General features: G+C 32.2%; 1 protein-coding gene across 1 annotated transcript; it reads right to left on the bottom strand.

Annotated features, from left to right (window-relative positions):
* Positions 1 to 681: 681 nt before the first annotated feature.
* Positions 682 to 4,266, bottom strand: LOC133203689 (uncharacterized). Its single transcript, XM_061339463.1, has 4 exons — positions 4,241 to 4,266; positions 3,381 to 3,465; positions 3,001 to 3,058; positions 682 to 2,842 (listed from the first exon to the last, which is right to left on the bottom strand). The coding sequence occupies exons 1-4, from the start codon at positions 4,264 to 4,266 to the stop codon at positions 906 to 908; spliced, it is 2,106 nt and encodes a 701-aa protein (XP_061195447.1). The 3' UTR covers positions 682 to 905.
* Positions 4,267 to 27,646: the final 23,380 nt, after the last annotated feature.

The raw sequence follows: 27,646 nt of genomic DNA, 5'->3' as shown, positions 1-27,646 counted from the left end.
TAATTAATTTCTTTCCATACTAAATTTTGACCAAATTACGTAATAAAATAAATTTTCATCTGTTTAACTTTGTCATATGAATAATTATTGCTTTGTTCATTTTGAAATACTTCTTTTAACAAGGAGAGAGGTCACAAAAACCTAAATAAATTTTCTGGCAAAATCGTCAGCAACCGCAAAATTTTCTCCAAGGCTATTTTAGTTTATGTATCTTAATCAAGTATCTCTCCAAATAAAGAAAAATGTTATAAATACATAGGTTTTAATACTTTCGGATCTCAAAAGGGGATTCTTAGCAGTATTGGTAGTACTCTTAGAGGGAAAACAGTAGACAAAAATTTATATATAAAATAAATAATAGATAAATAGAAAAAATAAAATAATGTCTCTCTCTCTCTCTCCATATATATATATATATATATAAATATAAATATATAAATATAATATATATATATATATATATATATATATATATATATATATATATATATATATATATATATATATATATAATGAAATTGAATTTAAATATTATATGTTAGTTAATATCAAAAGCTATTTATGTGGTTTAATGAAGCAGAAATATTTTTGATATTTTTGTATTTCTAAGGATAAGAAGATACATTGTCTAAAGAACAAACATTAAATGTATCATAATTTATTTTTTACTACAAACATTTGAAAACAATTACAGTCAACGATAATAATACCCTGTTATGCCATAAATAGCGGATTTCTTACTAAATGAAAATACTGATCGAACTTTACAACTAAGCACTAACTACAAGCATTCGTCATGTAAAATATCCATCATGGTCAATCTTACACAATTTTCTATGACTAGTCGCTAATAAATTATACACTAATCTAATAAATCTTTACAACACATAAAAAAATTGCATAATTCAATTTCGTTGTTTTGGAGGCAAACCGACCTCAAACTGTTCTAAAAGTTTTTTATTGGAATCTCCAGACCCCATACTAGTCACGATAATAAGCCGTGGATAATGCACGTTCCCTCTCCGTTTAGTGCCAGTTTTAGCCATCACTTTGGAACCATTTGTAGTCTTCTTTGCAAATTTATCCATCAGCTTACTCTTTCGTAATGTTTCTCTAAATATCTCATTGAGTCTCTCTGATTTAATGAAAGTTGTCAGATACATTAAAGCTTTCAATTTGGCTTCAATAGAATCCCTCAAATTTTTGTCTACTGTTTTCCCTCTAAGAGTACTACCAATACTGCTAAGAATCCCCTTTTGAGATCCAAAATTACCGTTGATATCTCCCGTTTCTATAACTGGAAACTTCCTGGCTTGACCTTCTTTATCAACATGCACTGAATAGGTATCCAAAGGAAGGGAAGGAGCGGCACTTAGTACTCCTTCGACTGTAGCCTGTTTGACAGTGTGACCAACCTTTTCAAGGACCTCGTCAACTGTTTTAGGTGATGGTGTCGTCGTTTGTGCGTTTACTGCTGTTGTTCTTTGTGAGTATCTTGCGCCTGACGCGGAGTGAACAGAATCACCCATTTGTTCAGATTTTGTAGGTACCATTTGTATATATTCAGAGACAACAACTTTGTTCAAAGAACTTTGTACTTTGCTTCTAATCTCATCAAATGTTTGTGGGTATGATTTCACTACTTCACCATTAACACGTGTGTTTTGAACTTTTGACTGATTTTCCTCTGAATAAGACACAGAATCGTTTGCCAGCATTGATTTATAAGAAGCTTTAGTAGGAACCACAGGCAATAACACTGTGGTAGTTGATCGAACATGTCTTGTTGATGTTGGTTGGGCCGTTGTTGTCACAGCTTCTTTAGCAGCAGGCTGATTCTTCCCGCCATTTCTAATAAGGTCTCGAAGAGAAAAACGCATATTCAGATTTCTATTCCCTGTTCTGAAAAGTTTTGTATCTACGGTCCTTTGTTTAAAAATCAAGTCTTTCTCATTTGGCTTCTCACCCTCTTTCTTGACATAAACCACAGCATCTTTAATCGATGGCTTTATTGTCTTCTTGTCAGTGGTTTGCACTGAAGTCTTCTTCAGAGATTCATCTGATTTCGTGTTTGTTAAACTTAACTGTTTACTGGAAGTGTCTTGCTTTATTGCAGTAATGGTAGAACTTTCAAATCTTTTGCTCGAAGTAGTTGTAGCTGATGGAATCGAAGGACGTTGAAATTTCTGCAAAATAAAGTCTGGTGCTTTCTTTAGATCGGTGCCAGAAATTTCTTTCTTTACATGTGTTTGTTCAACTGAGCCATATCTTTTTCTCGTAAAGGAATTTTCACATCCTTTAACTTGCGATGGAAAGTCGCATCTGTCTTTCTTTGGATTGAATACAGTCCCAGGAGCGCACTTTTGTCTTCGACTTAATATTAAGCTACACTGATAAAAGAAATCACAGTTATTGGGGTCTGGGTAATTTCCAACTTTTTTCCCAAAACAAAACGGGTCATGATTTCCATTTGTCGTATTATTTCCGATAACTATATCCTTTTTATCACTTTGAACTGCAGAATTTGATGCCTGCTTTGCTTCGGAAGGTATACTCTTGACTTCTGTATCATCTTGATTACCTGGGTTAACAACTATGATTTCATTTGGGTCTGCAACGCCATCCATGTTGTAATTATTCTTGAATTCTCCGTACAATTGTTTTTCGCATCGAGGGACATTTTCTGGAAAATCACACTTCTTTGTAAGGTCATTAAAAAAAGTCCCCGGTGCGCAGCGCTGACGAACTGCATAATAATTCGTGCAATCAAAAAAATATCCACAGTCTGTTGGATCCGGAATTATGTCCGAGGTATCTCCGCATAATCTTAAGGAGGCAAATTCTGAAATGTAAAAAAGAATATGGCTTCGTAAAAATACATTCCTTGTTTGAACTAATTAAATAAAAAATAAATTTCTGATATTATGTCTGAAGCAGGATTCATAAAAGAATTCCTTTTAATATACTATAGGACTTTTTACTTGCAAGGTATTTTCTTACCTAGTAAATGTTCTGCAAAAGCGAATTCAAGCACTGCTGCAAATACCAAGTATAGTGCCTGAAAAGATTAAAAATTTCATGAATTACTTCGTGTTATACATCGTATATACATGATTACCTGACCAAAATAAAGCTTTATTCTTTTTTTTAAATAAATCTTTCAATCACATAAATCATTGTGAAATTTTGCGAACTTACCATTGTGCAGACAAAACTCAAATTGCTAATTGTTTATCTGGAAAACAAGTTTTAAATCAGTAGATGGGCGTCACTCACTTATAATCACCTGTCAACAGGCCACCACGTGATTATTTCTCCTGAGTAAAGGAAATCAATTAACTTGCTATAATGAAAAAGCCTGACATACATCATTATGTTACGTTATCTGTGGACAGAAATTCTGTCCAAATCTCCAGGTCTGATTTATTGTTACAGTTATTTATTGCCTTCTGTGACTCGACAGTTCTAAGGATAAAAATTAGGTGAAACTTTGATAAAATGATTGGCAGGCATTTGTAAGATAAAAACTCTATTCCGTGATCATATCGTGTATGCCATGCATTAAGTAATGTACTTGTTTTTCGGAAGTTGCCAGAGGATAAAAAATAATAATAAAAAAAATAAACTGTACATGAACAATAGAAATCATTTAATTTATTTCAAAAGAATCAGGTCTACATGGAATCAAATTCTTTGTTTTGATTTCTATTCAATTATTTTGACGTACGTGCACAAAAACTAGAAACTTCCATGGGTTAAATTATGCCAGGTGTTAGACGACAGAAACGTTATTAAAAATCAGTAGGGGTATTTTAAAGCTTTTTTGCCTTGTTGTATGAATTCAAAAGATAAATACATACATTATTATTATTGTTAAAAAGAATTTAGAACACAAGATGCCATTGTCTATACCAATACAATGCATGTTTATGTAAAGTGACCATAACATATTATCAATTTTGAGTGACAGTAAATGTAAAGTTTGATAATCATAATGGATTTTTTTTGTGTTTTCTGGAACCATTGAAATTTTAAAATCTATCATATGACAAAAGCATACCTGAGACTGCATGTACTTTAAACTACGTTATGGAATAAAATATCAGATCAAAAGAAACATCATTAACAATATTCACAAGAAAATAAAATTCATATCTTATCCCCGCCCCATTTTTAAAAAAGGGATATAAATTCTCTGTCTTTTAAAACCAATCCAGCTTAAAATGAATATTCTACGTACAGGAGAAGGGTAATTGTTTCATCCATGTCCTTCTTAAAGAAGAGTACAAATATACAGGCAAATTTTGAAGCGCATAGAAAGAAATATTATTTATTCATGTTATCTGGACTGTTTTACAGCTCAGCAAGTATTAGTCTTATTAAAAAATTTATTCATTCAAATATGGTAATCAATTTTTACAAATGTTGCATGATTTTTGACATTTTAACTTACTATTAATTTTATAAAGTAATGAATATTTAACCCTTATATAAGTCATTTCATATTTATATAAAAAGCAAAAAGCTCAGTTTGAATTTTTAATATTTCAAAAATCAGAAAAGAAATAAAATCTTTAATCTTGTCACAACTTATTTGTATGCGGAGCCGAATCTCTGGTTCTTTCCACTCTCTCACAATTTGTCAATTTTCTGACATTTATTTTCGCTTACCTCTTTTTACTATTATTAATGATTTTAATTCCAAAAACTATAAAAGTACCTTTATAATTGGTCATAATTTTATAAACATTTGTAAAAGGAAAACGTAGGCCAATAGATTCTATGATTTAGTCTGTATCCGTAACATGATAAACATTGTCTACTTTAATGAGAAAATTCTTGAAATAAATACTTAAATACCCATAAAATGTAAATTAAGAAATGTCATATATTTCCTGTTGGTTAAGACTATTTTGCTATGTTATTTCATACCCTTTCAGTATTTTAGAATTTAGATAAACCAGATTTTTTAAAAATATAATTGTTATAAAAAGAGTTTTATTAAAAATATTAACTTGAGTCATGTATATCTCTACAAAAGCAATCGCAATTGATAGAAAGCTTTATATATATTTTATATATTTTTATTTGAATCGTCAAATATTTTTCTTCGCTTTTTACTCCGATATTCTTTTTTATATGTATAACGCATATAAATTTCATTTTCTCAGTCACAATGTCGGTCTCGAACAACTCGGAGTGCACTCTGAGAAATAAAATAGTTATGGTGAACCCAAGAGGGCAAAGACCCAAGAGAATTTGATTACTCACTTATAGATGTAATGTGAAAATAAGGAATGGTAACATGCTCATTTGTCCAATTAATTACTACAAATTCAGATCAAAGCAAACATGGGCCCTGAAAACATCAAAGGTGGGGTCACGTGACATTGAGGAGTAAATATCTCCTGTCAACAAGTCTCTCCCGCTGTTAGCCCTTTAACATGATCGGGTAAACGGAGTAAAGTACGAAAATAATGGTCTGAACAATTTGTATTAGAACATCAGTCAATATTCGACCTTGAGACAGGTTGTATTTTCAAACAAAGTCTTTCTATCGACCATCTTTCAACGAGATTGTGGACACCCTTGTGTCATCAACTTATTTGTCAGTAACCTACCTCCGCTTAGAAATTGATCCCTTGATGAACATGTTTTGATGTATTGAATCAACTGTGATACAAAAACCCCATATGCAGGTAATAATGATATATTATTACGTTAAAAAGGGAAGTTGACGATACAAAAAAGGAAGTGATCACGTTTATCATACGGTTGTTGTCAGTTTTCCATCACTTCCTTTCTCTAGTAAAACATCAAAATATCAAACAGATGTGTCAGACTCTGAGGTGCCTTTTATTTCAAGTTCAGTAGGATATATCGATGCAAAATTAATGAATGAAAATTAGTACTAAATTCTGCTTCATAAGAATGCAGTCACAGGTCTGCAAATAAAGAGATACAAGTACTACATGTACTTATGGAAATTCCAAGAGATTGCTGGAAGACCTAGTCTCCAGAGGTTACATAGATATTGTCAATGAAGAGCTCCAGAATCTTCTTTGTATCAACGTCAGAGTACTTGTGTATGGAATCAGAATGATTTCATTTTAACAAAGTAATTTTGTAGATACCAATCACAATTAACTTTCCGAGTTCCATTTCATAAAAGAAGCAGTTATGTATCCGGTCTATAAGTCGAGAGGAATGGATTCTTTCGAAGATTACGGCAGGCGATGAGCCAATCATGAAAAAGACCTTGACACTTTGCCAGAATGGATTAAATGTATCAGATGGATGTTGAAATTTCGCATTACACGGTTGAGGGGCAATATGAAACCATCTATCATTTTGTCTTCGAATATTCAGAAGTGAAAAAAGAATTCTGAATAACTGAAGACAGAAGGGTAATTGATTTCAAAACAAAAAGAATTAGATAAAGGAGATGGGTGAACATGACGAGCGATAAGCCTATAGTGTGACAAACATGAAGATGAAAAATTAAATTTCAATTATATCAAAATTTTCTTGATATTTCGTCTAACATTAAAATATACTTTCTGTAAAATCTCTACAATTTGCAAAAATCCCTCAAAGAGTGAAATTATTTGCCTGAGAAATATTAGACACACACCAAAGCGAGCAAAAAGAGTCATTTTCTCATACTATAACACTATTTTTCGATATGAGTGGGTCTTCGCTCCACCTTTTTGAAAGTTAATCCTCAAAGTTTGCATAAAAATATACATTTTTTGGTTACCAAAAATATGGAGCAATGACCCACTATACCTTAGAAATATACTTTTATGACATAACATTCGTATCTTTTCGAGAAATACTTGAAGTCCATTAAGTCAATGGTCATATCACAAACATGATTTAAATGCCACTCTTCATCAGGACTTGTGTAGTCTAGTGGTTAGCGTGCTAGTCTGGAAAGAAAATGATACTTAGGGTTTTTATTGCTAGAGTTCGAACCCCACGAATACCACATTAATTTTTTTTTAATAAAAGAATAAATTTTGCCGAGAAAATTGTCCTCAGAAAAGTTTTGTTTATCATAATTTCATGAATTTCAATAATGAGACAATAATAATTGTCAAAATTCACAAACTGAACATGATTTATATATATCTGAAGCTATGGGCTTTCTGCACGCTATGTTCGCCCATCTCTTTACACGATCAATACGCACTGGTCCCAGCTGACTTAGCAGATAACAAGATTGTCTTTATTTGCAAGACTCATTATTTTGATTGTATTTTAGAGGAACTTGGATTTAATTCTACATTTGGTAATCCAATTTATAATCATAGTTCCCTTTCTAAGAAGTAAATTCTTCAAAATCATATGTCAGTTTTTCAAACTGAAATTGAATTATCATACCTATACTGGGTTTCTAAACTACATAAAAATCCTTACAAACAAAGATGCATAGCGGGTTTTAGTAAATGTTCTACCAGGTCTCTTTCTTTACTCCTCACCAAAATATTAGCAGCAGTGAAGGAAAAACTTCAGGACTACTGTATAACATTTTTGAGAAGTGGTGTCAATCAGATTAGCATACTTAAAAACTCCAAGGAACTTTTAGAACATTTAAGATTTTACCAAAATCAAATGCATTAAGATGTACGACTTTTCATCACTTTATATAACCATTTCACTACGACAAATTAAAATCCAGCCTTTTTGACATCATAAACAGCTAATAACGGACATCTTAAATTTACATACCTAGTCATTTGGTCATCTGCAGAATCATTTTGCAATTTTTTATTGTAAGTCGTTGGGTTTCTGATTGACAGTAGCCGTCACGATAGCTCAGTCGGTAGAGCGCTCGCTCCGTGATCGTAAGGTCGTTCGAATCACGGCCGCGACTGATCTAAGTCGATGAAAAATGGGTAGCAACTGTTCCTTCGCCAAGCACTCGGCACTTTGAAGTGAAAGTTACGGATCCTTCGGATGAGACCTTAAAAACCGAGGCCCCGTGTCACGGCAGGCGTTGGCACGATAAAGATCCCTCACTGTTCAATGGCCCCGAGTGCCGAGTAAAAGTCTAAATTTGAAGCCCTTCACCGGTATATGGTGACGTCTCTATATGAGTGAAAAATTCTCGAACGGAAAATGAGCACGCGATGGGTGTGACCGGTTGACAGGGGATGCTTACTCCTCAATGGCACCTGATCCCAACGTTTTTAGAGGTTTGTGTTTGCTTTGTTCCCAATTTGTACAGTTCCAAAAAAATTTTGAGCTTGGTTATTGTTCGTTATGTTCATATTGTGTTGTACACGGTGTTGAAAAGTAATACGTTTTGATGCATTGTTTTTAACAAAAAAATTTCAAAAATTCTGCTGCGTTTTTAAGTATCCACATTTGATTAACACCACTTCTCAGATATGTTGTACGTTTCTCCTTCACTGCTGCAAACAGTTTCGTGCAGAGGAAAGAAAGAGCTTTGTAGAACACACACACACACACATTTCGATAGTAAAAAATAAGAAAACCATGAAATATCCATCAGATATTTAAGATGATTATTTGATGATTTTACGCAAGATCATTTTGCATTAATACCATAAACAGAAAATGAGACCGAACTGACACTTAATTTGCAATGTTTGTTTAAAAGTATAACTTGGCAGACAACTCCAGAAGATAGACGGGTAAGTTACATTGTTATCAGTTCACAGTACTCAAAAGTTATTTTAATTAATTAATATCATAAAAGAGATACAGGATATGTAGTTTAACGACAAAGTGTTTAAAAAAGCAATTAACACTTCACAAACTGACCAACTCCCACCAAAGACCTCAATTTGAGAGACTAAATTAATTAATTACCTCCTAGTCGGCTGAAATAAATTCAGAGATTTTATACCTTGAAAACTGATTTCTAAGGAAGTTTAAACATATACATTTCTTTCGACTAACCGATTACAGATTTGCCAACCGATTGCCATCGTTCCGACCGAGTAATCGTTAACCGGTTACAAACTGCCATCCCTAATATATATATATTTTTGCGCAAAACCTTAAATTTTGGCTTCTTCAATATATATATATATATATATATATATATATATATATATATATATATATATATATATATATATATATATATATATATATATATATATATTGAAGAAGCCAAAATTTAAGGTTTTGCGCAAAAATATTTTTGCGCAAAACCTTAAATTTTGGCTTCTTCAATATATATATATATATATATATATATATATATATATATATATATATATATATATATATATATATATATATATATTGAAGAAGCCAAAATTTAAGGTTTTGCGCAAAAATATACCGCCCAAGAGATATTGTGTCTGAAAATATTAGGTGGTGAGTAGCTGTTTTTATTTGAAGCATGATTATTTTTTCCCCTTCAGCAATGTGTTCAATCATGAATTGCTTTCCTTAAAAATTGGCCTTTTTTTGAAATATTTTAGCCCTACTGCCTGCCAGGTAAAAGATCTGAAGAGCTGGCTCTTGAGAGCTTTGAATCGCACGCGTGTGTACGTACGTCTGTCTAATAAAAATTTCCTTATCCTTCTTTTCGTAGTTTTTGTTCGATTTTAAGAAAAAAATTATCCAAATCTATATGTTACACAATTCTGTGAGTCAATCTTATAATTAAATAAATTATGTTCCTCGGTTGCTTATGATAAAATTTCCTCTTTTTTATTGAAATATTTTTTTAAAAATTTTCCCCGACTTTACCATTATAACTACGGTTTCAACATTTATTTTAGTTTGATGGATTTTTCATGCGCATGTTCTACGCGGCCACCCGTTTTGTTTATTGAACATAATGCTAGTTTTCTTCAGACTATAAAACAGTTAAAATAGTACTTTGCTCTATGGAGTGATTACTTACATTGACCTTGCTGGAAAAAAAAAAACGCGTTTAAGTTTTGAGCATAATAATAGATATTAGGTCAAATTCTGATGAAAGAAAGTATTTTAAACGTTTAAACATCTTTTTGAGTAAAGAAAAGGGAATTGAATACAGTGAGAGAAGAACTCTGTATAATAATAAAAAAAGATAATAATAATGGAATTGCATTCAATATTATAGCTGGAACATAGGTGTGTTGTTTTCTTTACTAATCAAATAGGAGATAACGAACAATAATCAAGCTCAAAAGTCCTCAAAATTCCATTGAAACAATACGATTCGGGAGCGGGGCAAACACGACCTCTAAAAAAAGAGGTGGAATCAGGTGCCATGGAGGAGTAAGCATCCCCTGTAAACCGGTCACACCCGCCGTGTGCTCATTGTCATATGATCGGGCTAAAGGAAAAATCCGTAGACAATTCAGTGTTTAAATAATGGCCTAACAATTAGTATGAAAAGCGTCAGTCAGCATTGGACTAAATGGTAGATTGTATTTGCTGACAAGGTCATTGTATCGACCATAAAACTTACAAAATGATGACTTTTAACGAGGCTATTGATATCCTTGCTATATCAACCTGTTTGTTAATAGCTTGACCCGTTTTAGAAATAGTTCGTACGTGGAGCATGCTCTTGCGTATCGAATCAACTGGGAGATATAAACCCCATATGCAGTGATAAGGTATATATTGATAAGATATATTGCTACATAAGTAAGGGAAGTGTACGATAAAAACGATGAAGTCATCACGTTTATCATAATTTTTTAATGTTAGATTACCATCAACATCTTCTTCTGGTAAAATATCCACATATGAAACAGATCTGTCAGATTCTGTGGTATCTTTTATTTCAAGTTCACTGGGATATATCGAGTCGACATATGTGTATTTCGTTGAATATCGGTGGTGTTCATTAATTAAAATGTTAATACAATGAACAAGCATTCTGAGAGTATTGCATTAGCAATACTAGTCCCCTACCGGCAAGTATAATCTGGTTCCCGCTAAAAATTGAAAATACCATAATTTCCTCAAAAATCAATGAAGCTGGACGAAATGCAAACCTGTTCTGTAACTCATCAAGATACACTCAGATACCAAAAATCAGCTCAATATCTTCAAGCGTTTAGAAAAATAGTGCGAAAAACCAAGTGGGACAGACTGACAGACAGACAGAGGGACAGACAGACGGACAGACAGACTCAGAGGAAACCTATAGTCCCCTCCGGTTTCACCGGTAGGGGACTAATAACCGTCTCTGTATGATTTATATATAGATATACACTGGAGCACCTTGCCTCGCCATTTGTGCGAATTACCGAGTGCACATACATACATCCATATATGTATATCCCCAAACACTTCACAACAAAAACTAGACAGTTAATTATTTCTTTATTAAACCATGAGAATTCACAAAAAATTTATCCCGCGGATTGATGTTTCATAAGACTGATCCTTGGGTTTAACGGCATACATGTATATGTTACTTAAAATTCCATAAACATTCAGTAATATGCCGTAAAGCATTTATGAAGAAAATATCTCTGCTATTAAAAATTAAATACGTATTTGTCATTATTGAAAAATATTAAAGAAAAAAACCTTCATAAAAAAAATGCAATTACCTTTTTGAAAATACCAACAATATGGAGTAATACCTTTCAAGTTTTTATAAATACAAAACGACATTTTCCTACTCTATACTACTCATAAAAATTATCAAAGAAATACTTTTAATCCATTAATTAAGCAATATCTATCAGTGGTTAATTTAATGCCTCATTAAAAGTAGTTTCAGTGACATGTCTGAATAAGCTGACGCAATCTTTTAAACTAGTCCTCATGCTATCTAAAGAAAGATAACTGCAGTTTGTACCTATTCGATTTCGTTCACCTGTTATCTTGGTTAGCACTCTTTACCTCCGTTGATTGGACAAGTGACGACGTTTATGTTGTATGCAGAGGAAAGGGACACTGATGTCAAACGAATACCAAACTATGCAAATGTAAACTAGTGTAATTTCGGTAATTCATTTTAATTTATATAATCGTCCAAATAAATGAATCTTCAAGAGATAATGAATTTAGTATAACTAGTTCTGTTAATTCTCGGTATATCTTTATGTAGGATTTGTGTGTTTGCAATAATTATGATAAGTACTCTGATACCTGAGATACGAAAAATATTTTGTTAAAAAACTCAGAAAACTTTCATATATGAATGCATGACAGTATATTTTCCTTTAATCTTATATGATGACGCCTAAATACAAAGACAGAAATATTTCAAGATATCATTTACCAAAAGCAGTCAGTATCCTCTTCAAACGTTATTGGTTATATTTGACAAAAATGCATATCATAAGCAAAGGGTGCATCTTAGAAATTTCATGATAGTCCGAGACTTTCGATTCTCAAAATGTTCCACAGACATTTCAACGATGCACACCTGTAGTACGACGACATATGATTAAATATGACGAATATTGTCATTCAGGTAAAATATTCTCACAGTCAAATTCATGGAATGTAAAGCAGTACCAAAGTTTTAAAAATTTTTACAAACCTAAAGGATTACTAATAAGATTACTCTAGGATCTGATATCAAACTGTCTGTTTTATCACGTCAGTGTTTGACAAATCCCCAAAGACTCAATTTTCGTGTTTTGCTTTGTTCCTATCTCCGAGAGCGAAAGATAATCTTCAAAATCAATTTGAGAGACACTTTCTTAAGACCTCTGTTTATCAATATTTTACAGATAAAAAGTACCAAATCAGTTCTTTGCACCTTTTGTGGAAAGTGCATGAAAATGTCTGGCCAAACACAGTGCTTGGGACGTACAGGTATTGATTGTGTGTATTAGTCAACATTTAGGGGACTCCTTTCAGAGGAGTATTACCTGTTGAAGGTCTATCATCTTGTTTCTCGCACAGAATTTGGTTATCAAATCCATTTTAACATTGGAGAAACAGTAGCGAAAATGTGGGGGAAATAAAGTTTGATTCTGTTTGCTAACCCTACAGATTGCCAGGGCAATTAATCAGTCGAGCCTTAAAGAATTTAACAAAGATTATCAAACATGTACCTAAAATTTTGTCGATAAAAAGTTTTTGTTTTTAGTGCATAATGATTTTGATAATCTCATATGACCTTGTGTCGGAATGATTTGACCTTGTGTGATTTGGCTCGGAAACTATTTACCCTTCTCACCGTTTGTGTGAAACAAGGATCGCCATTGAGAACTCCATCACCCTCTATTGAAGTGAAAGCATGGTTTTGATAACATTGAATTCTTCCCTCATGATTATACACTTTTAAAGTTTAGCCTAGAACAAAGAATGTAAAGAGATTACCTTTTTTCTAATAAAAAAGTTTTAAGACGATATGATTCATATAATTTTATATGATTTCAGTTCTTGGCATGTTATCATATTCAAAAACTTAGGGTCATAGGGATTGTTATATTAGAAAAATAATAGTCTTCCTTATATATATATATATATATATATATATATATATATATATATATATATATATATATATATCACAATATTCTGGTTGGATACCTATTTCAGTATAAGAGAGGAATGCATAACAAAGTTGAGCTTAGAACTTCTCACTTAGAGCACTATGACCTTCATTTTTCACTTCCGATTTATAAGGAAGGTTGTCTTCTTTATGAAACGCTTTCTTTAATGGCACAAAACAATTTCGACCCAGAAATCTATCATATCATACCAAATGATACTTTTTTATTTCCAAATTAAGTTTGGTCTTAAAAAGTATTCAATATCTGATATATCATTCAAAAATATATATTTTAATTTTCAATTGTCAGTTTCTCGATTTTTTAAGTAAATATTTCAAACTAAATATTCAAGTATTGTCCGAAACAGAAGATTTATTTTTAAATTTTCAACATTTTGCTATCCAGCTTGTTTGCAGTTATTGTATATGCTTGATTTTAATTTGTAAAAGCAACCTTATATTTCCAGGCAATAAAAAGGTTTAAATGTAGCTTAGGATTGGATAGTCGATACTTATTACATTGTATATTAAATATTATAAACTGATGATAGTCTAGACATGGCTTATAATTCTGTGTTCAATCAAAAACAAAATTCTGAATTCTTTGTTCAGGTATAATATGTCATATATCTCTAAGTTTTGGTGGTGGTGTGTATCTAGGTTATATATTCTAGTTCAAAACCAATTCTTGACTTGTTACTTCATATCTCAAGGTCATATGAGTATATAATATTCATAATAAACAAGGAATTCTGAATCTGAATTCTTGTTCTGCCCGGCAATCATATACAGTGTATTATACTGTGTCTGCTCTTTGACCAAGTTTATTGGGATGTTCACTTAGAATCATACATCCAAGTTTAAGGTTACATATGTAATCCTGAATTTATGACATTATATCTTGTATCAGTGACATTATTCACTCCATTAAAGGAATAATACCATTGGTTCCTAATTTAATCTTCATAGGAACAGAATATTATTTAACATCAATAAAACTGCACACATATCATTATACATGTAGCCATTGCAAAACACGTTTTATTGGTAAGAATACAATTCAATTCAAAAAAAGGAAAGAAAGACAAAAAATCACATTCAATAGGATCATTAAGTCTAACTGTTTTATCAATTTGGTCTTAAAACTCTGATTCTAAGTTGGCCTAAGGAGCATTTGAGTGGCCGAATCGTGTCGGGATGGGCCGAAGTACTGAGAATAATCTTCGAAACGTAAATGCCTACGCATGGTTTCTATCGTCAAAACGTTAATGATCACGTGGTTTATTAAATTTTTTCATATTTAGCAAAACATGTCACATAACCTCTAAAACCTATAAATTTATGATTTACTGCTGATATACTTCCACTAAGCAAATTTGAGTTGAGGAAAGAAAAATTCCGAACCCGATTGCACACAACTCAATATTCACGTTGAAAAAAGAATAATAACGCTAAAGACTGACTCATATGTTTTATTTATATTTCTGTGATTGCAATGCAGAAATTACGAAAAAAAAAAGAGTTGAATAATAACAAAAATTTAATTCAGCAAGGTAATCACAACTTTTCAGGCCTTTCCGGCAAGCGGAAAAACAACCTCGAATGTGTTACGAAGGTATCCATGACAACCCTCCTTTTCATGAACAGTGAAATAAATGTAGGGCGACCTCTGTATAGTCTAGAACTAAACTTCATAGAATGCAACGATTTCAACTAAATTATACATCAGAGGAAAGAAACAACTCTATTTTGTCAACACTTTAATTAATAGGAAGCGACTCCATTTTGTATAAATGTTAACATCAGGTGATGTAAATACATTGGAGGTGTTTTTCCAAGCTTGCCGAAAAGGTCCGAGAAGATGCATCGTAACTACTCGGCCATTTCCGTGAACGATAAATAATGTAATTTTTTTCTCGGAAAATGGCCGAGTTGTTACGAATGGTTCAGCAAGGCAGCCAATGACATTGATTCCGATGTAAATTATCACTTCCGTTAGGCACTCACCCACTAACCCACTCACGCATACACTGACGAGCGCGTGACTTTATCCCCTCCAACTTCGTTGCGACTAAATAATTTTAAAACTATTTGTCTAAAACTGCTCAGTAATTCAAACCTTGAAAACTACTAAAACTACATGACCTGAGGTTCATACATGTATGTCTTGTGTAGTAACCACATCAATTTGGTAGGATTTAAAGAAGCATAGCAAGTATTAAGATGTCAATTCTTTAATAATATTGCATGAAAAATAATTATTCCTTTTTTTTAAAGGTTTCAAACATGATAACCGATATATATCTTTGAATATTATAAAAGTAATATGGAAATATTTTAAAGACGGTTTTTTAAGCAGTAACTGGGATAAAAATTGGAAGTGTTTTCCATTTCAATTAATGTTGGAGATTCATCATTAACTCAATCAAATGTGACATCTTTTGAGGGCTATTTCAAAAGTCGCCATGTATGTTCACTTCATTTTCATAAAATTTACATATTGGTTTAGAAAGTTGGAGCAGCGAGGCAGAAATATCATTCAGTTAACGAGTCGTTATCTCGAGAAATCTTATTCTTTTGACAAGACATCAGAAAAATGTACAATAGAGAACATTTAGAGCCTATTCCACCTTTCCAAACATAATAAACGTTAGGACGCCTAACTTTATTTGTAAAAGCAGATAGCATCTTTATTTTGTTTTCTCATACACTTTAACTAACAATGCCTATATTTTTGTTAAAAACTAAGGTCCAAACTCAAATCCTATAACTTGGCAAAAAATAGAATCGTTCAGACATTGTATATTGAAAATATGTACATGTGCATGAATTACAAACGACCAGTTGCAAAAGATTGGAGTAAAACATTTGAAGAAAGGTTACATTTTATCTAATGCCCACCCAGTTTTAAGTTTTAAATTATTTTTTTTTCATAATGAAATGTTATGTTAGACGCCACAGGCAGACAAGAAGATCACTGAACATCACACCGGAACAAACGTCTCCCTGTAGCAACGACTACTACGCAAGTTAATCTTAATTTAAAAACTAATAAGTGTTCAAAAAATAACATAAATGCTGTTCCTTTTTGTAGCTAAAATTAGATTTTTCACATCAAATAATTTCAAACGGGAACCGTGGATTTTCTTCAACCAGACATTTCGTGGAACAGTAGCTCAACAATAGGCTGATTTCAATTTGCACTTCTATCTTTTTTTTTTTATATCGTTAGGGTGGAAAACATTTTTTTTATCATTAGAGTGGAATAGAATTTTTTTAAACTCGAACATCTGGTGTACAAATAAATAAAGCAATACGAAATTCATATGTTAAAAAGGTAGGGCTTAACAAAGGAAAGAGTGCAAAATGGAAAGACTATGAATGGCGAAGCGTGGTACTTTTTTAATGCATATTTCATGCACCCTATTAACAATTTGAAGAAGTATATTCTTTTATTGAAAAACATGTTTTATCGAAGTAAATGTATACGAATAGACCCCTAACCAATTGTCACAATAAATTGCCACTGCCCAGAGGAATCGTGATGGATTTCTTTGAATGACTCAAAAGTAACTTATTCTCTAAGTAGAACATTAATTAAAGTTTTCTTACATGCAGTTAATACACATCGTGTAATAAAAATTAAATTCGGTCACAAGTTATCCATTCTTTTAATTCTTGCATATTTCATATGCACCAGTAAATCATATATGAAAGTGGTTCAGGGAAAACCTTTTCCTTTTTATAGTCTTTGTATACAGAGAGAAGACTTTTCCAATGATAAAAAGAACCTTCAAAAATTGTTTAAAAATGCGCAAACTAACGTGGAATGTTTGCTACAAAGGACAGACGAACTTCAAAGAGCGTGGATTAATGGTATTATACCCTCTTTACATGTTTCTTTAACTTAACTGGAAATTTTCTAATAAATCTTGAGCGGAAACACCTACACTAGCCGGGGACCCCTAAAGTAGAAGGTCGTTTGGCCATGGGTAACAACATGAGTGTCCCTGATTTACATGTAGGTGAGTGCACTTTGTCCCTGTGACCCTGTATGCACTGTAATGTTAATGACTGTATAGGGTGCCCAAAGATTCGGTCTTGAATTGATAGAAGAATATCCATTTTGTATTTGTGTCAGTATTGGACAGCAAAGGGCTTTATCATATTGGGTTTATGGATGGCTCCCCCCCCTCCCCCCAAAAAATATTGTTTAAAAGTCACTTGTCTTAAATAAATGAATCTTTTTTTAGTATTAATTGCTTAAGACCTAACGTGAATAGAAAGAAACAAGCATGTTCCGTATCGTTTGTTCACCTCTTCATAAGATGTAGGAATATATAAATTTTATGTGATCGCATACACGTACACTTTTCATGTTATGATAAAAATATGTACGCGGGGTTAAAAAATGTTCTCAAAACATATATGTTTAAGTTTTGGCAACAAAAGTAAAGACATTTTTATTCTATGCTGTAACTCACTGTATAAATCATTTTGTTTTGTTAGTCATGCTTACTGCAGATTGTAGATGGTATTTTTGGTGACCAACACATCAAAAAGACAAACTATACGTCACAGTCAACATTTATTTGATTTAACTTTTTTCAAAAAAGTTAAAATAAGCTAAAACTGATGAAATGAATTATGTGGTTCCTGTTAGCTGCACAAACAAGGAGCTTTCAGGTGTTTTTTGTTTTGGACGCTTGGCGAATCTTACTAGCTTGCAATTGTGCGGATTAGCAAAACATGCATATCAAAGGAAAACAGCTGGATTAACAGTTCTGACATTCTGTTTTATAATCTTATCTTCATCTACATTTGGAGAACATTAGGCCCTCAAAAGATGAACAAACCGAAGCGACTTGGTTCTGTCAACGCTGGGATTTGAGCGCCATTTTCACCAGCCCACACGCGAATAACTTCGAACAAGAGAAACTTTAAGATTCCAGCTCTGGTTATAGGGTTATTTAGTTTTAAATTCTGAAATCTGGACGAATCGTCCATACTTTCAAACACAATGAATAAGTTTAAGGTCCAACAGATTCATCAGATTTGTTACTTTTGATGAAATAGATAATTTTCTATTAAAATATGTAGTATTGTTGTACTGATGACGAGGTAGAAGAAAAGACATCTCACTAAAAAAAAACTGCAAGGAGTCATGTTGATTATTATAAGCCAAAAACAAAACAACTGCATGTAATAATGTTGCAGATATTTTGGAAAAAAAATAATATCAGCAAAAAATGCAAGTGGTCATGTTTTTGATTTTAAATTTTAACAAAAAACTGCAAATAAGTCGTGTTGCTTGCTACGGGCCCGTCTCCTACTGTCCTACCAAGCTCTTCTATTGTCAAACGCTGCATATCCAGTCATGGTTTTTCTGAGTTTTTAATTAATGCAAACATAAAGAATTTCAAAGAAGAAAATGGGAATTTATACCTCTAAAACGTGTGAGCACGATTTTCATGCATTTCACTTCAGTTATCATTTATTTATTTACCTGTTTGAGCATTTAAACATCTTACTTTTAATCATTGTCGCATATTTATATATCAGATACGTCTTAAACAGTAGAAAAAGTAGAAAATATTTTTTCTATGATGTGCGTTGGCAATTTTATCAAGTGTAGTCTTGCAGATTTTTTGCTAAAAACAACAGAACTCTGCAAGAAGTCATGTTATATGCACATTTTATTTTTGCCACAAACATTTAATTTACTTTAGTTACACCCCCCCCCCCCCAAATAGCAGAAACAAAAAAATGGCAAGTCATGTTACAGATTATTTTCTTTTTGCCAAAATTATACATCAACAAGAAGTTCATGTTGCGGAATTTAATTTTGCCAATAAAATTAACCAAGTAGTCGTGTTGCAGATCCCTCACCCCACCCCACCAAGAAAAACAACAGTAATTTAAAATGCAAGAAGTCATGTTGCAAATCTCACTTTGCCAAAAACAAAAAAAAACGCAAGTAGTTATATTTCAGATTTTTATTTTGCCAAAAACAAAAAATTACAAGAATTTATCTTGCAGTTTTTCAATTTGCCAAAAACAAAACAAAGAAAATGTAAGAAGTCGCGTTGCATATTATTTTCGCCGATTTTAAATTTGTCAAAGACAAACAAATCAAAGTCATGTTATCGATTTCGATTTAATAATTATGCCAAAAACAAGAAAACAGCAGAAATGCTGCGGATTTTAAGTTTGCCAAAAACAACAACAACAACAAATGCATAAGTAGTCAAGTAAACTATATAATAGAAGTTTCACTTGACTGGAATATCAGAAACATAATGATTGTCTATCTTCTGAAAACACATTCCGTCATTAAAAAAAGGATTTTTCAAAGATATTTCAACTGAAAAATGATGTAGGAAGGACGTATTTCCTTATCCCCGGGGTCTAATAACATTCCAGAAAGTGTATGTGCATAGACTAAATCAACGTAGATCAGCTAAATTCCTCATTTAAATAAAAGGAAGTTGCAAATTATGCAGTGATCTAGACTATCAACAAAATGTATAGTAATTAGAACTTTTTCATATTCCCTTATTTTGTTCTTTGGCGGAGATAAATCTGATGTTGACTAGTAAGTATCATTCTTTCCAGACACGTGGAAGTGATGGTTATCACATGTAGACCTGTAATCTCAGTGAATCCTCCATTCCGGGGTTAGCTATCATGGAGTCCCTTCCCGCCTTTTGGTAATCTAGCTTTTGACGCACGATGAAACCCTATCATGATTAAACTATTTCTGATGACATACACAATCATTTTATACACTCTGAACTTCTCACAAAGCTATTTTGTTTCAAATATTCTTTTCAACGTTGACGAAAACACCAAATTAAGACGTTTCTGAAATGATTAAGGGTTACCTGTGAAATGCATAACTGGTATACACTATCCAGTATCTTCTGTTTTATGAGTCTAGAGACTTGTTATTTTCGGTTTCTGAAATATGATATCCTATATTCAACATGCTATAATTTTATGATTTTGTAAGGAATTCACCTATTCTCTTTGAAATAAAGACAGGAAAAAATATAAAATACTCAAAGGGTCATAAGCTTTGCAAAGGCATTTTTCTCTCGTGTTTAAATTCAGTATGGCATAACGCAAAGATATTACGCCTTGTTTCCCTTCGTTTGTGGTTTATATTAAATTTCTTATTTATGATGAGCTAACAATGACATTTTATGAAATAACATATATTTTATTTTCTTCTTTTTCTTTTTTTTTTTTTTTTAATATCTTTATATCTTTACTTCAGGTCATCATATATTAATTTAAAAAATACTATTATGCAATTGGAAATTTATACATTATTCCAAGAAAATGTTAAGGCAGAAAATCCATGTCCTTAAATTTCGTTTGAGGAAAATATTCGGCTTTTTTTTATATAAAGAAAGGAAATTCTTAATATATATTCAGTTTTGTAAACAAATATTTCCCTACATTTTTTTTAAAATCGATTTGCTAAAAATAAAGTTCAACCCCATTGTGCAATTTTTATTTTGAAATCATTTCGAGAAATAGAATAATTTTGTTTTAATAGAGAAAAGAAAATTCTCTAAAGACATTAACCCTGATAATCCATTATTACACTCCGGGTAAAAATCTTGGGATTCCATTAGAATATCATATAAACAATTAGCATGCTAAAGAAGTAATGCATTTGCACGAATCTCGTTAAAAATGTGATATTTGATACAATGCATATTTCATTTGCCCACAATATTTTGTGTTTCACATTTTTGTCTCACATATTATTGATATCGGAGTACATAACCACCTCCTAATCATTTCATCCTCTAAATACGAGTATATTTAATTTTTTTCTATAAAAATGTAAACTTGATTTATAGAATAAATAAATGTTAAAATTTGCTTAAATGCAGCAGGAATTAAATGAAATAATAACACTCTTTTTCAAAATAAGTAAAACAGCTGCAAGAATGCTTTGTGTAAATACTGTTTCAATTTGGTCTGATGAAATACATTTTTTTTCAAATATTTACTTGAACTCAATCAAAAATTTCTTGATCAAAAAAGGGTAAAGCATTATAATTAAAAGATAAAATCAAGAAGAAAAAACGAGATAACCTTGACTCCTGTCGGGCTGCAGGTGGAATATGTGCTCTTGGCCAAGGTAAATACGAAGAGCTGTAATTTAGTTTTAATTGTTAGCAATGTATCGTTACGCCCCCTTTATCGTCAATTGAAATGAAATTAATTTCACGTGTATCGTTTCTCTACTTCGGAAGAACACCCCTTTAATATAAGAAAAAGTATAACAACGGAGCAAGAGCACCTTTTAGTATGGAGATAACGCCTGGATTGAAATCCCTCGCAGTCGGATGTTAAACCACGAACCTGAAAGTTTAATAGGATTTCAAATGCAAATTTAGTTGGTGATGGATTAAAATCTTTAATCCACAATAACTCTATCTGCTGCGGAGAGGGGGAGAACCCACCCCGTATCTTTATGTGAGGATCATCCGCACACCTTGGCAGGTGTAAACACTTAAGTATTTGACGTTAAGTTTACTTATAGCGTGGATTTTACAATGTGCATGAGCTGCAGAAAGTCGGTTTATTTTCACTTAAACAATCGTTTGGTCCAGTAAGAGTTTTTCAGTGATAATACGACAATAATATATAGTGCTTCACAGATCACGTGGTGTCTAGCGGGAGGAACAAAGAAGAATGATTTTTTTCTTTTCTTATCACCTACAAAATACCATACCTGTTATTGTGAGGAATTTAGATAAAAAAAGAAAATAATAAATTCAAAATTAAAATTCAGGTGGAATCCACGTTCAGTGGACAGTTAAAATGCGATAGGTGACGTGAGAGCATCTTTTCAGTGAAATTTTTCCTCCAAAAAATATAATTAACAGTCATCTTTAACTAATGGATAAAACTAACTGAAAATTCTCGGTTGGATTTTAATGCTAGCAATAAAATGCTAATTTAGAAATCAATACTGTCGCCTGGTGTATATTTCATTTTGTTACAAGACACAGGAATTATTGCATGTGGTAGCAAACTGACTGGAATTGGCGAAAAGAGTATGTTCTGTGTGAATTTCTTACTAAATGATGAAAATTAACCGCTTATCATGTCGAGCATAGCGGGTATCAATTACTTGGATCATCCATTCTAGATTTCCGAAGACGGAATACATTTTTGGGATCCGCCTTTGATTTAGCAGCAATCAGGTAGGTATCCTAATCCGATTCTTTTTAGTTGGATAATTATACATTTCTAAAAGCGGAGAAGCGTTTTTGGAGCTTAAAATATTGTCGAGATTTATTACGACTGACTGTTGTACTCAGAAGCCTTCTTAAATTTTATGCAGACAGGCAAAAGAAAAACATCGATCACTATCTCTTATAATTTGTACATAGTGCATAATTTGTATGCACGTTAAACAAGTATTTCCTTCCTTTGCATAAACAGGGGTAGCCTATTCGCTTTATTTATATACATGGCTCGTTCAGTTCTGTTGTGTTGCCAACCGTATTTCTGATAAAAATCACTTGTTCCCCGTCATTTTTGAAGATTTAGGTGTGGTAAATAAATTGAGTATCTTCATTGCGATCTCTATCTTTAACGCTCTCCTTAAGGACAATGTTCACCTATCTTGTGTCACTGCATTTTTAATGATTTTAGCTATTTATTGATCAGCTTTTATCATTTTGGTTGTGAGCCTTTTTGCATTTTTACCATGGATAGTCTAAAGTTGTGACTGTTATCAACGTGTCTTGGCTAAATTTAGAAAGATACGGACGTTGTTAAGATATATTATCGAGGGAAGACAATACGGGATGCATTCCATTGTTCATTAATTAACAATATATAGTGCCTTAGAATACTACTTTGTCAACAAAAGAGGCAATAAAAAGACAGCATGCTCTTCTGAAGCTCTGTATACAAGTTTTTTGTTACATAGTAGGAGTGTGGCCTGTCTAACAAATGAAAATGTATAGGAGCCTTAATGTTTCTGACGTTTAAGACAAATTATAAGCTACGGGCCACACAACCCCTCAGCTTGACTCAAAAGATTTAATTTAAGAAACATTACTTGCAAAATGGCAAGGCGTTATATCAAAGTGCACTTAGTTTGTATTTTCTAGGTTTTATGGTAAGTTGTGAAGTTTATTAAGTAATGTTGATATTATTTGCACACTAAATATCGCCGTATCACATTATCAAACACTCTGTGCTGGTAAAGTCGTTTATAAATGATCAGATTAAAGTTACAACTCGTATATTTTTACTTACTTTTCCACATACTAAAAATAAAATAACAGATAATTAATCACACTTTGATTATATATTCGAAACAGCTCCGCAAAGTTTTCACAGAATTTCTGTAAACAAAGATATTTTATTTGACGATTAGTTCCTAATTTAGCATTTACTTAATGTTATTTTGAACACCCCCTTGTCCCAGTTGGGGATATGATGTCTTGGGGTAAACAACCGATTAATTCTAGTTTTCCCACATTCTTTTGACAAAAAGGGGGTACAAAAACATAGGAGGACGACCACATTTCATTCGTGACATAACTTAAGGTGATGGTTTCTAAATGTACTCCTCAATAATTCGCACACCTGTGCGTGTCCGAATTTGCGTGTCATCGAATCTTGAAACCAATAATATGATATTTATACTTACCTCGATGTAACTCCTAATAATAGTCCATCGGTTCCAGCCTTTTATAGAGATGTAATCATACCATAAGGGAAATACCACCTAGACAATTTAATCAAAAGAAGACTTCATTTTTCACTTGTTATAAGTTTTAAAGGAGATTACAGAGCTGTCAAGGGACAATATATTATATTTCGTATTTTACGGTAAGCTGTACTATTTTTGGTAGCTACATCTCAACCGACTTCGAGGTCCAAAAGAATTGAAATATTTCAGGTTTACGTAATCTTAAGACAGCGGTACAATTATGTTACCTTGCCTTTAAATTCGCTCAAATTCCTGGTAACTTAGAACGATTATGTACCATGCGGGTGTGAAAGTGCTTTAGTCCGGCACTGCAGTTAATTAATTGACACCCATGCTTAAACCCTGGTCTTTAAAAATTAATTTTCATGAAAGAATATCATTTGAGTATTGACCTTGTCTTAAAGGATTCAAAGTTTGTGTGATATTTGTCAAGATTAATATCATTTTATTCACACATTGCAGACATTAAAGGTATTTCAAAATGAATGATCAAATGCGTAGGTCTAGTTATACTAAAGTTTCTTATACAATCAGAATGTTCAGTGGCTTCGGGTGTATCTGTGCTTTAGAAGTGTCTGAAAAGACAAGTGTGTGTACTTTAGAAAACTTCATAAAGATATGAAATATAACCCTTTATATTGGTGAATATGTCCGAAGCCATTTACATTTATTTTAGTTATGACGCGTTGACATTTTTATGTAAGCGATGAGTAGATATATCATAGTTTCTTATATAACCGAAATATCTTAGACAAATTCTAGGTGTGCTAGAGAGACAAGCTCATCACAATGTCTCAAGAATTTTAAGTCTTGAAATACATGTGAAAACATCGGAAGCAATTTTTGTTCCAGTTATGATCTATATGGCATTTTTATAACAGTTAAATCGTCTGCTTTCATATCTTGAGCCGAAATTTAACAATAAACAATGATTAATTCAATTATATTAGTTTTAACTGATCTTGAACAGGGTATTTTTCGTGTACCAAGTAATCAATGATGAACAGTTCCACTGCTATATAAATAGTTGTGTAGCATTAATCTTGGTGATGCGCAGGAAGGGAGGGATTAGGGCGTAAATCGCCGATATCTTTTTGATAAATCCGCAGATAACCTATCAAAAACTTTGCCAGTCATAAGATCAGAATAACCCAAGGAAAGATAATCTTAAATTCGTAGGACAAAAGAAAGACCCAGGCAGCAATCCTACTCAGTCCAATAGTTCTTCTGCAAATAAACCTTATTTTTCTTTATTTAAGAGAGAAACAGGATACCTTAATATGCATTAAAACCGATTTTGTTATCAAAGATAGCGAGTAAACTTCGACATCAACTTAACACAGTTGAAACACCTAGACTGCTTTTAGATTTATTATCCATTTGACGATGCTATAAGTCGAGCAATGGAAAACTTAAAATTTACGGCGCCTTATACCCGATTCGTTTGTGGGATTTTTTTTTCTTTCAGCAGAAAGGTGTGAAGTGTAAATACGATACGATTTCTCCGATACCGTCTCCTGATAAACATTGCTATAATTGTAACTACTTTAAACATCTAGGAGTCTGTTGTAAGTCTGATTGAAAGCTTACTGTGCACTCTGAGATTGTAATGTCTGAATCAACATTTCAATAAGTTATAGTCTTCCTGAATTTTGATTAATTTATTATTGAAAAAAAAAATAACAAAGTTTACACTTATATGAATTAATATACATTTTACAAATGTACATTAAACAAAGTATTAAAACGGGATTTTATTTTTTTTTTCCCTTGTTTTCCCCCATTTTTTATAGAACATAATTATGTATATACAGAGCGCCTTTGATTTAGACAATCATCAAAGCCCTGATAAGATATTAAGGATACATAACACGAACAACAAAAAAATGATACATGGACTGATATATGGATAGATACATATATTTTGACCGATTTTGAATAGAAAACATATAAATCATAAATTTCTTATATATAAAGAAATCTCAAGTTTTCTTTTAAGCTGAAATATGCGACTTTTTGCCGTTTTCTATGTTAATCTATACAAAATTTTGCACATTTGTCAGTATTACAAAATTTTTTGCACTTTTTTTGCATTTTTCAGATTACCTATATGAATATAAATCTATACGATATATTGCTGATTTCTGAAAAAAAGAAGTTTGTCTTATTTATCCTGAAGGTAATTTAAAAATATATATACGTATAAATGTTTGCCCCAAATTCCAGTCATTGCCGACAGAATCCCGGTCAAGTCTCGACTTAGTCACCTCAGGGTGTCAGTTCCTACGCCTTGGCGGATAATTCTCCAAATCCTCAATCTCCGCTAATTACTCCCGATATTCGTCCGCGCGTTTCTCGTTCCTAAGTGTCTATCAATGGGTTTAAAAATGTGTTTTTCAATCTAGGTGTCATACAGTAATAATTTGTTTGTTTTATTGACATTTTGTACTTCTTTTTGATTTTTATTAAGTTGTTCATGATCAGAAAGATTTATACATTGCATTAAAAGAGCACCAAGTCCATCAAAATCAAATTGAAAAGGTTGTAAAATTGAATATGATCACCGTTTCTTGTTGGTTGCATAATCCGTATTGCACAACGGTAAATAAATATTCCTTTGATTTTATAATTATGTTTGCTTTTAACCAGCAGGTAAAAATGTTAACACTTCATCGATAAATAACCGGTGGTAATTATTTTGTAAGAATTTTTGTTTTTTCTTTCAATTGAAACAATTTTTTTTCTCTGAAACTTAAACACCCATCTTTTAAAACCAAAGTATGCGATTGCGATTTTTACTAAAAGATTTTCATTTCCATGTATATATTTTTTTAGAGAAAACTGTGTCAGGCAGTTTTGGGAATGAAATATTAATATTAGACGTAATTACGTTTTCACTGAAAGATTTTTATTTCCATGTCTATAGTTTTAGAGAAAAGAAGTGTCAGTTAGTTTTGGGAATGGAATATAAATATTAGACTTTATAACAAGTATTCGTTTCTAGAGTTTCGGCTGCAGTTTTTCTATTTAAATTGTGTTTTCCAAATATTTTACAAGAAAATAAGAAAATAGCCCGTGGCTGTGTCTCGTGTAATGTATTTTATCTTAATGAACTTTTTTCACTCCGTTGGTTGTGTTTTGCTAGCTTCACACTTTTTCCGTTGTACGAGTGTTTACTGAAGTCCTGGGTACAGCCTTCTTGTTAAACCCTGGGCAAACCATTGTTTATCCAAACACCAATATTTGTAATGTAATACCAACAGAAAGGTGTTGACGGGATCAAGCAAAAATTTCAAACTCATTCAAGAGTTTACACCGCATAAAAGAGAAACTGAAAAAACTGCCCCTCTTTTAGTTAATTCCGGATTAAAACCAAACCAATTAGACGAAGACATTTTTATTCGAGACGTTGCAAAGTCTGCTTAGGTGACTTCTGGATTTCT

Source organism: Saccostrea echinata, unplaced genomic scaffold, assembly GCF_033153115.1.
Source record: "Saccostrea echinata isolate AGI-Se365-2 ecotype Australia unplaced genomic scaffold, CSIRO_AGI_Sech_v1 ptg000002l, whole genome shotgun sequence".
Lineage (NCBI taxonomy): Eukaryota > Metazoa > Mollusca > Bivalvia > Ostreida > Ostreidae > Saccostrea > Saccostrea echinata.
Note: the sequence above shows the minus strand (reverse complement) of the source record. Positions and strands in the feature narration are given on the sequence as shown.

Excerpts from the sequence above, each read along its gene's own strand:
- LOC133203689 (XM_061339463.1), bottom strand. The coding sequence starts at position 4,266 with ATGGATGAAACAATTACCCTTCTCCT. Across the intron at positions 3,466-4,240 it reads GAAACAATTACCCTTCTCCT|AACTGTCGAGTCACAGAAGG; the intron begins GTACGTAGAATA and ends TTTTATCCTTAG. Across the intron at positions 3,059-3,380 it reads AATTTCTGTCCACAGATAAC|GCACTATACTTGGTATTTGC; the intron begins GTAACATAATGA and ends TAATCTTTTCAG.